The sequence below is a fragment of the Rhinopithecus roxellana genome, chromosome 10, assembly GCF_007565055.1.
Source record: "Rhinopithecus roxellana isolate Shanxi Qingling chromosome 10, ASM756505v1, whole genome shotgun sequence".
NCBI lineage: Eukaryota > Metazoa > Chordata > Mammalia > Primates > Cercopithecidae > Rhinopithecus > Rhinopithecus roxellana.
In genome coordinates, this window is record NC_044558.1 from 32,402,932 (window position 1) to 32,417,872 (window position 14,941).

Consider the following 14,941-nt stretch of genomic DNA (forward strand, 5'->3'; position numbering starts at 1 on the left):
ATTTTTAAAATCTAGTCAGTGTAAGTTTATGTATGTCAAGTTGTCAAACCTTTTAGTTTTTTTTCAAATAAGCTTTTTGAATAAAGGGGAACCACACACAGATTTGAAGCCGTCTTTTCTGTTATCCATGTACTTATCTCCCTATACTAGAGGTTTCTTCATCTCATGTTTGGTATAAATATTTCTAGACTTAAATAAAAGGCCTTTTTTACATATGTAAGCGTTTGTGAAAAATATTTTTCACAAATAAGGTAGTATTTTTCTGAATGACCTTTATAGTTCTGTAGCGTGCGTATTTTGCAACATGATTTTTCACCAGTCATGCTGTTACATAATGATTTGGTTCACTGCTACATAATGTTATGTTGATGTATATGCATAAGTATATCTCTTTGTAATGTATGTAATTTATTTATTTTATTTGCCATATGGATTCAGACATATGGATATACCATTTTTTATTACCATATTTAAATTTGGATCTATTTCTGTTTTTTCATTTATAAACAATGCTAAGTATCCTTGTATCTTAGAGGTTTTGTTAGAATGTAAGTAACTACAGATTACCAAGTCATACGTGATACAAACTATTACTTTTATTGTGTACTTTCCTTTGCATAGCTGTACAATTTATATTTCCCCAACAATGTATGATTCTACCTGTTCCAGAACAATATCTGTGAAGGCTGTTTATTTAGTTTTGCACTTTATTTAACTTACATTCATTTCACTTTAATCTTTTTTTTTTATTATTTTTGTGACGGAGTCTCGCTCTGTCGCCCAGGCTGGAGTGCAGTGGCCAGATCTCAGCTCACTGCAAGCTCCGCCTCCTGAGTTCATGCCATTCTCCTGCCTCAGCCTCCCTAGAAGCTGGGACTACAGGCGCCCGCCACCACGCCCGGCTAATTTTTTGTACTTTTAGTAGAGACGGGGTTTCACTGTGTTAGCCAGGATGGTCTCGATCTCCTGACCTTGTGATCTGCCCCTCTCGGCCTCCCAAAGTGCTGTGATTACAGGCTTGAGCCACCGCGCCTGGCTTCACTTTAATCTTAATTGGTATTAACCCATGAGATTATCTTTTCAGATTTTTACGGTTATTTGTCTTTTCCCTGAATTTCCTGACTATATTATTAATTCTTTTTTTTTTTTTTCAATTGGGTTGTTTGCCTTTGGTGGCTCATATTTAAGAATTTTTTTCCCCTAACATTCTGGGAACAAATCCTGTCTTCTGCATGTTGCAGCGATACTTGAATATTTTAACCTTGGGTTGTGAACTCCTTTGTAGTCTGGCCTTTGTGATACTCTTTTATCGTACTAAGAATTCAATTTGTCCTAGAGCCTGAGAAAGAGTATTATTTATGTTTCGTATGGTTTACTCATTTACAGTGAGGCAAATATACCTTAAAACTTTGTGAAACAAGAGTCCAACAACATTTTTAATATCAGTACTAAGAATTAGAGTTGTACAAATATGCAGTGACACTCGACTTTGGCTGCATTAGAATCACTTATGAGATTTTACTTGGACTGGGAGATTAGTTTTTCTAAAAGCTCATAATTGATAATGATGGACGTTCAGGTTTGAAAACTATCCTTTAAGCCATTATGACTCTTTTCCTCTGAAAGTGGTTTTCTGGACAGAGTAGTAGAATGTGTGAAGCTCCAAGAACACACAGGGTCTCTCTCTTTTTTTCTTTTTAATGACAAGTTCGTATCCAGTGTATAGAAAAGTGCCTGCAACATTAATGATAAGTTGAATGAACTAATTGTTTTAGCTACTAAATTGCAATCCTTTTCTAATGCTCCTAACAAAGATTGCACTTAACTAGTGTTTAAATATCCCACACTTTGAAGTCTTATCTTCTCTGTATGAATTTTTGCTAGTTTTAGCTTGCAAGTCTTTGGTGGCAATGCATTGGGAGATTCATGCCTTATCTATACTTGCATCTAAGAAACGTAAGTGTTAGGTCAGTTTGATACACCAAGCTGCGCATACAGAAATGCTAAGGTAAATTATAGGGTCACTTGACTTCAACTCCTAGTAGCAGCTCAGTAAAACTTTGCTAATTTGATTTAATCCATAAACCATAGCACAGGGACTAAATTAGAAATGAAAATCTTTTCCATGCTTTCTTTTATCTTGTTTTAAGGCCATCTCCACAAGAACAGTTGAGATGTTTGATTAAAAATTGGATTTGAAGAGAAGTTTTTTTTTTTTTTTTTGAAGACGAAGTTTGGCTCTTGTTGCCCAGGGGTGGAGTGCAGTGTCGCGATCTCGGCTCACTGTAACCTCCGCCTCCTGGGTTCAAGTGATTCTCCTGCCTCAGCCTCCTGAGTAGCTGGGATTACAGGCATGTGCCACCACGCCTGGCTAATTTTGTATTTTTAGTAGAGACGGGGTTTCTCCATGTTGGTCAGGCTGATCTCGAGCTCCCGACCTCAAGTGATCCACCCGCCTCAGCCTCCCGAAGTGCTGGGATTATAGGCATGAGCCACGACGCCCAAACTAGTTGATAATTTTTAATAAAATTTTATGAGAAAGCATCAGAGACACTTGAAAATTGCAGTTTCATACTTTGGCTTGTACTTTTTTAATTTTTATTTTTATTTTAAGTTCCTGGGTACATGTGCAGCATGTACAGGTTTGTTACATAGGTGAACGTGTGCTTTGGCTGATACTTTAAAAGTCATAGCAAATCACAACACTTTAGAAACTCTTCTACTTTAAGCATTTTAAAATCAACTTTACCTATTGGTTTAGTTTCCCTTTAAGAGTGTCACTTATCGGCCGGGCGCAGTGGCTCAAGCCTGTAATCCCAGCACTTTGGGAGGCCGAGGCGGGTGGATCACGAGGTCAGGAGATCGAGACCCTCCTGGCTAACACGGTGAAACCCCGTCTCTACTAAAAATACAAAAAACTAGCCGGGCGCGGTGGCGGGCGCCTGTAGTCCCAGCTACTCGGAGGCTGAGGCGGGAGAATGGCGGGAACCCGGGAGGCGGAGCTTGCAGTGAGCCGAGATCTGGCCACTGCACTCCAGCCTGGGCGACACAGCGAGACTCTGTCTCAAAAAAAAAAAAAAAAAGAGTGTCACTTATCAGCCTGGGCAACATGGCAAAACACCATCTACAGAAAAATACACATGCACACACCTGTGGTCCCAGCTATTCGGGAGGCTGAGGTGGGAGGATCACTTGAGTCCAAGAGGTTGAGGCTGCAGTAAGCCATGATTGTACCACTGCACTCCAGCCTGGGTGAGAGAGCAAGACTCTGTCTCAAAAATAAATAAATAAAAGAGTGAGTCATTTATTTCGTCCTTACAGAACTCACCATTAAGTTAGAATAAGTATATGAAAGCGTTTGACCTCAGAACTGTAGTATCTTTTGATCTTAGTGACTATGTCAGTTGTTCAAATGACGGATTATATATGAAGATACTTTAAATATGTGAAGTACTACATCAATTAATGTTTGTTAGCATTTTATTACTTACGTTTTCTTGTTTTTATGTCATTTTCATTTTCTCAGTACTTAGGACCACATCTGGAATCTCTTTTTTTTTTTTTTTTTTTTGAGACGGAGTCTCGCTCTATCGCCCAGGCTGGAGTGCAGTGGCCGGATCTCAGCTCACTGCAAGCTCTGCCTCCCGGGTTTACGCCATTCTCCTGCCTCAGCCTCCCGAGTAGCTGGAACTATAGGCGCCCGCCACCTCGCCCGGCTAGTTTTTTGTATTTTTTAGTAGAGACGGGGTTTCACGGTGTTAGCCAGGAGGGTCTCGATCTCCTGCCCTCGTGATCCACCCGTCTCGGCCTCCCAAAGTGCTGGGATTACAGGCTTGAGCCACCGCGCCCGGCGAATCTCAATTTTATTTTGATAACTATTAAGCTATAACAAATTATTAGAGATATTTTTATGAAAAATTAATGAAGAAAGTAGTTTTGCCTTGCTATGACATTTCTGTCTTTACAAATAAAATAGAATTACGTCATTGTTTATGTTAACTTCTTCTGGATTTTAATGACTAGCAAAGAAATCTGACCATGTTTCCTCCTTCATGTGGCTCTCCTGTCCCTTGGCTTCTCTTCTTGCCTGATTACAGCTGTTTTTGTAATGCTTTCTCTCTTCCTCTCCACATCCCCAATCACTCCCACCACAAGATATTACAATGGAATGGTCTTAGACACATTTTAAAAATGAGCTTTCGGTACAAATTCACAATTCAGTTGTCTTTCAAGGTTCATCTTCTTTATCCATGATACCTTTTCTCATTTATCTTTGCCAAACGGTGTTTCTCACTTGTATAATCTAAGAGTACTCAATTATATGATTGATCAGTCAAGTTATTACAAGTTCTTAAGCATGGTTTTGTGTTTTTTTTTTTCTAAAATCAAGAAATTTTAGAATTATTGGTGGGTAGAATTTCAGAGGAACAATGGAATCGTTTGCAAAGTTATTCTTAGATGATAATGAGGCTTTGAAGTATTTCATTTCACCAGTTTAAAAGTTAGATTGGTGGGCCGGTCACAGTGGCTCACACCTGTAATCCCAGCACTTTGGGAGGCTGAGGCAGGCGGATCATGAGGTCAAGAGATTGAGACCATCGTGGCCAACATGGTGCAACCCCGTCTCTACTAAAAATATAAAAAATTAGCTGGGTGTGGTGGCACATGCCTGTAGTCCCAGCTAGTCGTGAAGCTGAGGCAGGAGGATCGCTTGAACCCGGGAGGCAGAGGTTACAGTGAGCTGAGATCACACCACTACACTTCAGCCTGGCGACAGAGTGAGGCTCCATTTCAAAGAAAAAAAAAAGTTAGATTGGTGAGGCAGAATGGGATATTGCTCCCTCTACTATTAAAAATTCCATATAACATTACGTGAATTAATCTTAATCCAACGTTTGACAAAGATGTTTTCAAAATAATGAAGTTAATGCTGTGAATTTGGCATTACTGTATCTGATATTAATAATTCCACCTCTTAAAATTGTCTAATTTCCATCTGGTTGCTGTTTCTCATTTTCCTTATGTTAAAATTTTAACTTCTAACCACCTATTATTTTGTTTCTCTTATTTTATACTCAGAATTACCTCCTTTTAGATTAAAAAAAATAAAATAAAACTTTAATACTTTTGAAATGTAAAAATGGACATATTGCCAAAAAGTGGTAAGGGAACCCTAAATGAATCACAAACTTTTTGTTTTGTTAGAGATATAAAAACTTCTAAGATCTTAAAAGTAAGATCTGAGTTTAAAATTAGGGAATAAAAGAATTTGTGTTAAGAAGGACAGGGTCACCAGTTAGGAGGAGATTATTGTAGGAATCCCAGTGTCGGCACTTGGGACTAGTGATAATAGAAGAGATGGAGAGAAAAAGGATAGATTCAGGATATATTTGGACGTGAAAGTTGTGAAGACTTGGTAATGAATAGAATGTGGAGGGAAGGAAAGAGGCTGTGAAGAAGAAACTGGTTATACACTATTACTATTTCCTGATGGTGACAATGATTGGAGGAGGAACTGTTTTATTTCCTTTGGGGAAGTATAAAGTCAGGAGTTCTATTTTGGGTATTTTGAGTTTGAGGTACCTAAGTGAATATGCCCAGTAGGCAACTGAATAATTGCCTATGGAGGTGAGGGAGGGTGAAGGTACAGTCATTAGCGTACATTAACGACGTTTAAAATCATGAACCTTGTTGAGGATCATTAGGTTGAAGGTAGAGTGGAAAAGAGCATTCATGAGTAGTGCTGTGGCTTCCAGCGATCAGGGTTGGTGTGGAGGAGGAGTCTGAGCAGAGTCCAGTATGGCAGTTGTATACAATATGTAGACATTGTTTTCATAGAAGTTGTATATGCTTAAAATGTATTGCTTTCTGTGGGTTTTTGTTTAAACTAAATATTTGGTGTATCCTTTGTAAGATTCTAAACCCCCTTCTGAATGTCATTGAGTAAGACAATTCTCTACAACACTGGATGTTTGCTGTAAAGAATGGCCTTACCATTGAACCATTAAGGTTGGGATATGATGCCTATTTTAACCCTCCCCACTCTGCCTCTTTAGGACTTAGATTTTTAGATGTCACCTAAGTTCTTGTTGGGGGTGAAGGACTTTGCCAGAAAATTAGCATTAACATGATGTCCTTTGACCCTCCTCTCACAATTTTTTGTCATTCTCTTGAAATAAGTTAGTTCATTATTAAAGAAGTCATTTTATTTTAGTTTTTATTTAAGTCAGAGTCTCACTCTGTTGGCCAGGCTGGAGTGCAGTGGTGCAATCTCAGCTCACTGCAACCTCTTTCTCCTGGGTTCAAGCTATACTCCTGCCTCAGCCTCCTGAGTAAGTGGGACTACAGGTGCACGCCACCATGCCCGGTAATGGTTTTTTTTTGTTGTTGTTTGTTTGTTTTAGTAGAGATGGGGTTTCACCACGTTTGCCAGACTGGTCTGAACTCCTGGCCTTAAGTGATCCACCCACCTTGGCCTCCCAAATTACTGGGATTACAGGGGTGAGCCACTCTGCCCAGCCTAAAGTAATTTTATTTTTAAAAGCTGTCATCAACATGAAAAATTTGGGATTCATGAGGAGTGTTTTTGAATGTTGTATATCACTGATATCAGTGACAATATGGGGCAGCAGATGAAAGCCTGGTTTATAAATTTTGCAAGGACGGAATTCTTTAAGACAATGAAATGGGACTGACTTAGACAGACATAGCTGCATGCCTTTACTCCCTTAGAGACAAGCACAAGAGTCCTGCCATACCACATATTTTTTGACATGGCTGCTTTTTGTTTTTCTTCAAAATCTAAACTACAATAAAATGAAAGACAACAGTTATTAGGTGCCTTCTATATCTTATGCAGAGTGCTAAGTACTTTACATTGTGGTCCCATTGTGACCCGACACGAATTCTGAGAGGGAAATAAATATATTGACCCCACTTTGTAGAGATCACGAAATTGAAGCTTTGATTATTGGTATTTTAGAGAGAAAAAATAAGAAAAGATAATCAAAAAATATATACAAACAACGATTCCACCTTCACGTTTTTTTGGAGATTAAAATTTCTTTAGGCATGCTTGAAAGGTGATGGACATGAAGTCATGTTTTGGAGACATTATCTGTTTATAACTGTCCATTTAAAAATGTATTTGATTTCTAAGTGTTGAGTGTTCCTACTGCTGTGCTGATAATGATCTTAATTTTTCCCTTCTCTCTTTTGGTTTCAGAGGAAGAACTTGTCGCTTTTCCTCAGCATTAGTTTGTTAACTTTCTGGGGGTCCTCCCTTTTGGGTGCCCGGTTATACTGGATGGGAAACAAACCGCCAAGCTTTTCCAACTCGGACAATCCCGCTGCTGATTCAGACAGCCTCCTCACCCGCACGCTCACCTTCTTCTACTTGCCAACCAAGAACCTCTGGCTGTTGCTATGCCCAGATACCCTCAGTTTTGATTGGTCAATGGATGCTGTGCCTCTGCTCAAAACAGTTTGTGACTGGAGAAACCTACACACTGTGGCCTTCTATACTGGACTCCTCCTCCTTGCCTACTATGGTTTGAAGAGCCCGAGCGAAGACAGAGAATGCAATGGGAAAACTGTAACAAATGGCAAGCAGAATGCAAATGGACATAGCTGCCTTTCAGATGTGGAGTACCAGAACTCAGAGACTAAGTCCAGCTTTGCATCCAAAGTAGAAAATGGCATTAACAATGATGTATCACAGAGAACCCAGCTTCCTTCTACGGAGAACATTGTTGTTCTGTCTTTATCTTTGTTAATCATACCCTTTGTTCCTGCCACGAACCTGTTTTTCTATGTCGGCTTTGTAATTGCAGAGCGAGTATTATATATTCCTAGTATGGGCTTCTGCCTGCTAATTACAGTGGGTGCTAGAGCCCTTTATGTCAAAGTCCAAAAGCGGTTCTTCAAGAGCTTGATTTTTTATGCTACAGCTACACTAATTGTTTTTTATGGACTCAAGACTGCGATCAGGAACGGAGACTGGCAGAATGAGGAAATGCTGTATAGATCAGGGATAAAAGTAAACCCAGCTAAAGGTAATCTTTTCTTTTATGCTTTTGTCTGGATAGTTTACACTTTCAGCCTCTTTATGTCTTTGCTTCTTAAGACATAGTATTAAGGAGGAAGAGGTCCTTTTATGCAATACCCGTATCTTTCATTCTTTTCATTTTTTTAAAGAGATATGCCATGTAACCAATTTAGAGACATACCATATAACCAATTTAGAGACAAATTAGAGACACAATATTCCTTACTTGGAATAAGAAAATATTTTCTTGTGTTTCTGACTATGTTTGTCCAGAAGAATTAGAGCTCCTGTTGTGTAAACAATATTGACTATTCCAAGCATTTAGAAAAGAGCTTGGTTTTCACATTTTAAAATACTGATGGGGACAGCTCTTTTATCATATAATAAAAGTCAGGCTATCCCACATAAGTATACTTGAGCTTTTCTATTTTCCAAGCATCGCCTGAAGAAATACAAGACTTTCATTGAAACCTTTAAAAGATTTGGAGATTTCACTACCTCTGAATCCTGAAAGTATGTCTCTAGATGTCAGTGTGTACACATTCAGGTGTGAGTCACCTTGGGCTGCACAGAGGCTAAATTATCTGAATGTTGCCAAGCAGTTAGCAGGTTTTTACTTGGGTTCTTCAGTCACTTAGAGAAACAAACTTTTCACTATATAATGAGAGTTTTGATTATACCACTCATGATTGCTTTTGATTTAGAAAATTACTTGAGCAAATCTCAGAATTGATAGAATAGAAAGTAGTTTCCTTTAAAATAAAAAAGTCAAAAGCTATGACAATGGATGACTCTAGTTTAGGCAATTAAACGTATTGGAAGCTTGAGGACAATTAAATTAAAATAGATGTAAATTTTTAGTGCAGAAATATATCATAGTAAATAGTGTTAAAGAGTCTTGTTCTTCATAAGCCATTTTTATTCTTTTTTGAGACGGGGTCTTGCTGTGTTGCCCAGGCTGGTGTGCAATGGCTTGATCTCAACTCACTGCAACTTCCACCTCCTGGATTCAAGTAATTCTCCTGACCCAGACTCCAGAGGCACTGATATTACAGGCACCCGCCACCACACCTGGCTAATTTTTGTATTTTTAGTAGAGATGGGGTTTCCCCACGTTTGCCAGGCTGGTCTCGACTCCTGACATTAGATGATCTGCCTGTCTCAGCCTCCTAAAGTGCTGGGATTACAGGTGCGAGCCACCACGCCTGGCCTATTTTTATTCTTTTTGTTTGTTTTTTTGGTTTTTTTGAGACTGAATTTCGCTCTTGTTGCCCAGGCTGGGGTGCAGTGGCACGATCTTGGCTCACCACAACCTCCACCTCCCGGGTTCAAGCGATGCTCCTGCCTCAGCCTTCCTGAGTAGCTGGGATTACAGGCATGCACCACCATGCCCACCAAATTTTGTATTTTTAGTAGAGACGGGGTTTCTTCATGTTGGTCAGACTGGTCTCGAACTCCGACCTCAGATGATCCGCCCGCCTCGGCCTCCCAAAGTGCTGGGATTATAGGCGTGAGCCACCGCGCCTAGCCTGTTTTTATTCTTTAAATTATGTTCGCTTATATAGCATTTGAACTGGCATTTTTCTACTCTTTCCAACACAATTCTATACCAGGATTAAAAGAAAGTGTAAAACTGTTCCAGAATATGAAAATGGCCTGCTAATAGGTATATATCTAAAGACCTAGACACTCCAAAAGCTACTTTGGCATGCTTGTCTGATGGGCACAAATTAAGTCAAGAATTCAGTGAGCAACTACACATTTCTTTAAGGAACTAATTGCTGGTACTTACACTGTTTAATAAATTGCGGGGATTTTAATGGGAAGTTGAAGCATTGAAGTTGAGCTACTACATAGCATGTCATTTCTCAGTTCTCTGTGAAAAATCATTACCATGTGGCTTTTTCTAGGTGGCGAGTACTTCACAGTTTATTTAATGCCTGGACCCAAATCTTGTTGCAAAAATTATTTCTATTAGTTTTTGCAGACTACTTATCAGCTAGTTTTTCTGCACTGGTAGATGTAAGGATATAGAACAAGGCTGTGTTGCCAATATATTTTCCTGCTGTTTAAAACATATATAATAGAGAATTGAAAACAAATTCTTGGCCTATTATTTGCATCACAGTGATGTTCTGAGGGTTTATTAAATTTATTAAGTTTCAGGCAAAGCTGCTGTTATGAAAAGCCAAGACAAAAGTGGCTTTATTCTTTCATGTAGCAATCTAAGTATGTGCAAACACAGAGCTGATAAGATGGCGCCATGGGTTTTCAGGATCCAAGCTCTTTCTCTTTTATTCCCTTGCCATCTCAGTGGTGTCACCCTGTCCTTATGGTCCAAGATGGCTCATTATCACATCAGCCCTTCAGCTGACAGCAAGAGAGGGAGAAAGGGCAAATGGCGGGTGTGCCCAATCTGAGAGAATTTTGCAGAAATTGCACACACCATGCTTGCTCACAGACCATTGGGTACACCTACCTCCAAGGAAGGCTGGGAAATGTTATCTTTATTCTGGGAAGCCAAGTACCCAGCCAAATTTTATTACACTGCAAAAAGGAGAGGGCAAATACTCAGATGCTAGCGTATAAGTAGCAGTCAGAATAAGTGAAAACGTTTTGTAACGCTTAGGTATTTTCCAGCATTAGCTAGTATTTTTGCTGATGGTTATGATTCTAAATAAGATATTTTGGTACATAGTTAGAATGTTTGATCATTTTTTTATTATTCCATTCACTAAGCAAAGCAATTATTAAACATTGCCTTGATTTCCAGCATTTTCAGGTGTCCATCCTAATACTTAAGAAGTGCTGCACAATTTAGGCACTCCAAAATATCATTAGGTAAATAAATGTACAACTGCCCACTACCGTGAGAAGTTCTTTCAGACATCAAACACTGAATTCCTGAAACCCCCCACCCCACTCGTGGTCCAGTCAACTGCTTTACTTGCAGGCTTTACCATCTCAGTTGATGGAATCTCAATTTCCCCAGCAGCTCTGGCTGAGAATTCTGAAGTCATCCCTGCCTCCTCTTTTCCCTTCATAGCTCACATACATTCTATCAGCAGATCCTCTCTGCTCTGTTTGTAAAAATACATCCAGAGCTTGACCACTTTTTACCACCCTCACTGTTGGCATCATGGCCCAGGGGACCATCATCTTGTATCATATATATATATATATATATATATATATATATATATATATTTTTTTTTTTTTTTTTTTTTTTTTTTTTTGAGAGTCTCGCTCTGTTGCCCAGGCTGGAGTGCAGGGGTGCAATCTTGACTCACCACAACCTCTGCCTCCCGAGTTCAAGCAATTCACCAGCCTCAGCCTCCCAAGTAGCTAGGACTACAGGCACGTGCCACCATGCCCAGATTATTTTTGTATTTTTAGTAGAGACAGGTTTCACTATACTGGCCAGGCTGGTCTCAAACTCCTGACCTCATGATCCACCCGCCTTGGCCTCCCAAAATGCTGGGATTATAGGCCTTATCTGTAATGTTAGTAAAAGACTCTCACCTCACCTCCCAGCTTGTATTTCTTGCCTTTTAGCATGTCTTGTACTTTTTTCTTTCAACTCAGACAGACATGATGTATTGGGTAATAAGAAATGAGGTGAATAGGCTTTCTTGTGAGATTTTATGTAAATCTGGTTAGGAGTTGGACTGTATGTTGCTATAGCCCTGGGTGCCAGAGATGTCACATTCCTCTGGTGGCCTTGTTTTTGGTCTTCCCAGTTGTCTGTGGGCTTTCCCGCGGACTCTGTTTTGCATCTATTTCAGCTGCAATCAGCTGTTATTATACTGCAGCTCTGTTGGTGTTGGGGAGGGAAAATGTTCTATTATTTTATGACTAAATCTTCACCTCTCTGGGCTACCACCTTCACAGGTGTTTCTTATATTGCCTTGCTTCCCGCTCCAGTAGAGACAGGAAGGCTAGTGGGGGCTGAGTTGAGAGGAATGACTTTTCCCCCACAGCTCCAGGACAAGGCTAAGATCTTTCCCTTATGGAGTTAGTGATCTTTTGTCATGACAAATGCTCTGGGTATATTTCATAAGGTTTATTCTTCTCCCACTGCCAGAGCCAGAAGAACATCTTTCTTGGCTCTTCCCGATGAGATTCTGTTGGGGTCCTGGGAGGGAAAACCCCCAAAAGTATGGGAGTCCCCTAAGACTGCCACCTCAGGAGTTTCTGATTCTAAAACTAGTTCATGCTGAGCCTCCAGCAACTTGTCAAATGACTAGTCAATTGTTTCTAACAGTTTCTGTCTCCAGCAGCTTCTGCTCCAGGTAAGCTATCCTCTGCTGTCTCTCCGGATTTGTCTTTCTCTAGATTTCAGGGTGGTGGTTGACCCTGCGACCCCAGTTCACTGATGGTTCCAAAACCAGTTATTGATTTTCAGTCTGTTTAGCTTTTTCTTTTTGTAATGATGTGAGTGACACCTTCACATTGTTTAATGTCTGAGCTGAACTCCTGCTTCTATTCACCTTCAAAGTCCATGCTTAACCAGCAGCCCTGGTGACCTTTTGGAAGCACAAGTCAGGGCATGGCGTTCCAGTGTCCAGTTATTCTCTGACTGCCAGTTTCTCTCTAATTGAAGGCACATAACAGTGGCGGGAGGGGAGGGAGGGAGCCAAGGGTTCAAAAACTATTTATTGAGTACTATGCTCGCTTCCTGTGTGATCGGTTCAGTTGTGCTCCAGGCCTCAGTCTCATGTAATATGCTTTTGTAACAAACCTGCACATAGAGCCTTGGAATCTAAAATAAAAGTTGAAAGAATAAAAATAAAATTAGAATAGTTCTGTGCTTTAAAACTCTAGCTAGCTAGACAGATTATAGATATGATAGATATAGATGCACACAGTCTCAGGACCCTGTGCATACTCACCAGCCTTTCCTTCCCTTACTACACTCCAGCCCAGCTGGCCTCTTTGATGTGCCTTTTATATGCGAGGTAAGCTCCTGCCTCAGAGCTTTTTTTTTTTTTTTTTTTTTTTTTTTTTTTTAGCTATTACTATTTCTGCTTTTTTTTTTTTTATTTTTATTTTTATTTTATTTTATTTTTTATCAATTCATCATTTATATCATGTATAACTCCCCAATGCAATCCCTCCCTCCTCCCCCCTCCCCCCTCCCCATGATAGGCCCCAGTGCGTGACGTTCCCCTTCCCGAGTCCAAGTGATCTCATTGTTCAGTTCCCACCTATGAGTGAGAACATGCGGTGTTTGGTTTTCTGTTCTTGTGATAGTTTGCTAAGAATGATTGTTTCCAGCTGCATCCATGTCCCTACAAAGGACGCAAACTCATCCTTTTTTATGGCTGCATAGTATTCCATGGTGTATATGTGCCACATTTTCTTAATCCAGTCTGTCACAGATGGACATTTGGGTTGATTCCAAGTCTTTGCTATTGTGAATAGTGCTGCAGTAAACATACGTGTGCATGTGTCTTTGTAGTAGAATAATTTATAATCCTTTGGGTATATACCCAGTAGTGGGATGGCTGGGTCATATGGTACATCTAGTTCTAGATCCTTGAGGAATTGCCATACTGTTTTCCATAATGGTTGAACTAGTTTACAATCCCACCAACAGTGTAAAAGTGTTCCTATTTCTCCACATCCTCTCCAACACCTGTTGTTTCCTGACTTCTTAATGATTGCCATTCTAACTGGTGTGAGATGGTATCTCATTGTGGTTTTGATTTGCATTTCTCTGATGGCGAGTGACGATGAGCATTTTTTCATGTGTCTGTTGGCTGTATGAATATCTTCTTTTGAGAAATGTCTGTTCATATCCTTTCCCCACTTTTTGATGGGGTTGTTTGTTTTTTTCTCGTATATTTGTTTGAGTTCTTTGTAGATTCTGGATATTAGCCCTTTGTCAGATGAGTAGGTTGCAAAAATTTTCTCCCATTCTGTAGGTTGCCTGTTCACTCTGATGGTAGTTTCTTTTGCTGTGCAAAAGCTCTTTAGTTTAATTAGATCCCATTTGTCAATTTTTGCTTTTGCTGCCGTTGCTTTTGGCGTTTTAGACATGAAGTCCTTGCCCATGCCTATGTCCTGAATGGTACTACCTAGATTTTCTTCTAGGGTTTTTATGGTATTAGGTCTAACATTTAAGTCTCTAATCCATCTTGAATTAATCTTCGTATAAGGGGTAAGGAAAGGATCCAGTTTCAGCTTTCTACTTATGGCTAGCCAATTTTCCCAGCACCATTTATTAAATAGGGAATCCTTTCCCCATTTCTTGTTTCTCTCAGGTTTGTCAAAGATCAGATGGCTGTAGATGTGCGGTATTATTTCTGAGGACTCTGTTCTGTTCCATTGGTCTATAGCTCTGTTTTGGTACCAGTACCATGCTGTTTTGGTTACTGTAGCCTTTTACCCTTGTCATTGCTTCTTCCTGGAATGTGTTTTCCTGGTTATTCTCACTGGGATCTCCCTCACCTCCTTTAAGTCTCTGACCAACTGTTGCATTACCAGTAAGGTGCTTTATGTAAAATTGACTGCCCTGCTATTAATTACAGCCACCCCTCCGCCTCTGTCTTATCGAGCATTCCCTATCTTCTTTCCATGCTTCATTTTTCTCTTAGCACTTATCACTATTTGATGTACTATATTTTCTATAATTATGTGTTCATTGTATGAACGTGTTGTCAGCATACACCAGAATGTACAACACAAGAAGGTAGGGATTTTTACATTTTAAAAAATGCCATAGATGCTGCAATGAGGACTGTGCGTGGTAGAGCAAAGGCATTCAGTAATGGATATGTTGAGTATTATTACAGTCATAGCCCTTCTCTTTAAGGAGTTCATGATCTGTTTACAGATAGAATGTACATGCATGAAATAAGGCAAAAGTGTGAAATATTATGCTTTTGATAT

At 39.7% G+C, this 14,941-nt stretch overlaps 1 protein-coding gene across 1 annotated transcript in view; it reads left to right on the forward strand.

The window, feature by feature from the left end:
* TMTC2 (transmembrane O-mannosyltransferase targeting cadherins 2) overlaps positions 1-14,941 on the forward strand; it is a 453,316-nt gene that overhangs the window by 197,788 nt on the left and 240,587 nt on the right. Inside the window, exon 3 of the mRNA XM_030939608.1 lies at positions 7,226-8,054. Within this exon, the coding sequence (XP_030795468.1) occupies positions 7,226-8,054 (829 nt within the window). The remainder of the gene's footprint in view (positions 1-7,225; positions 8,055-14,941) is intronic.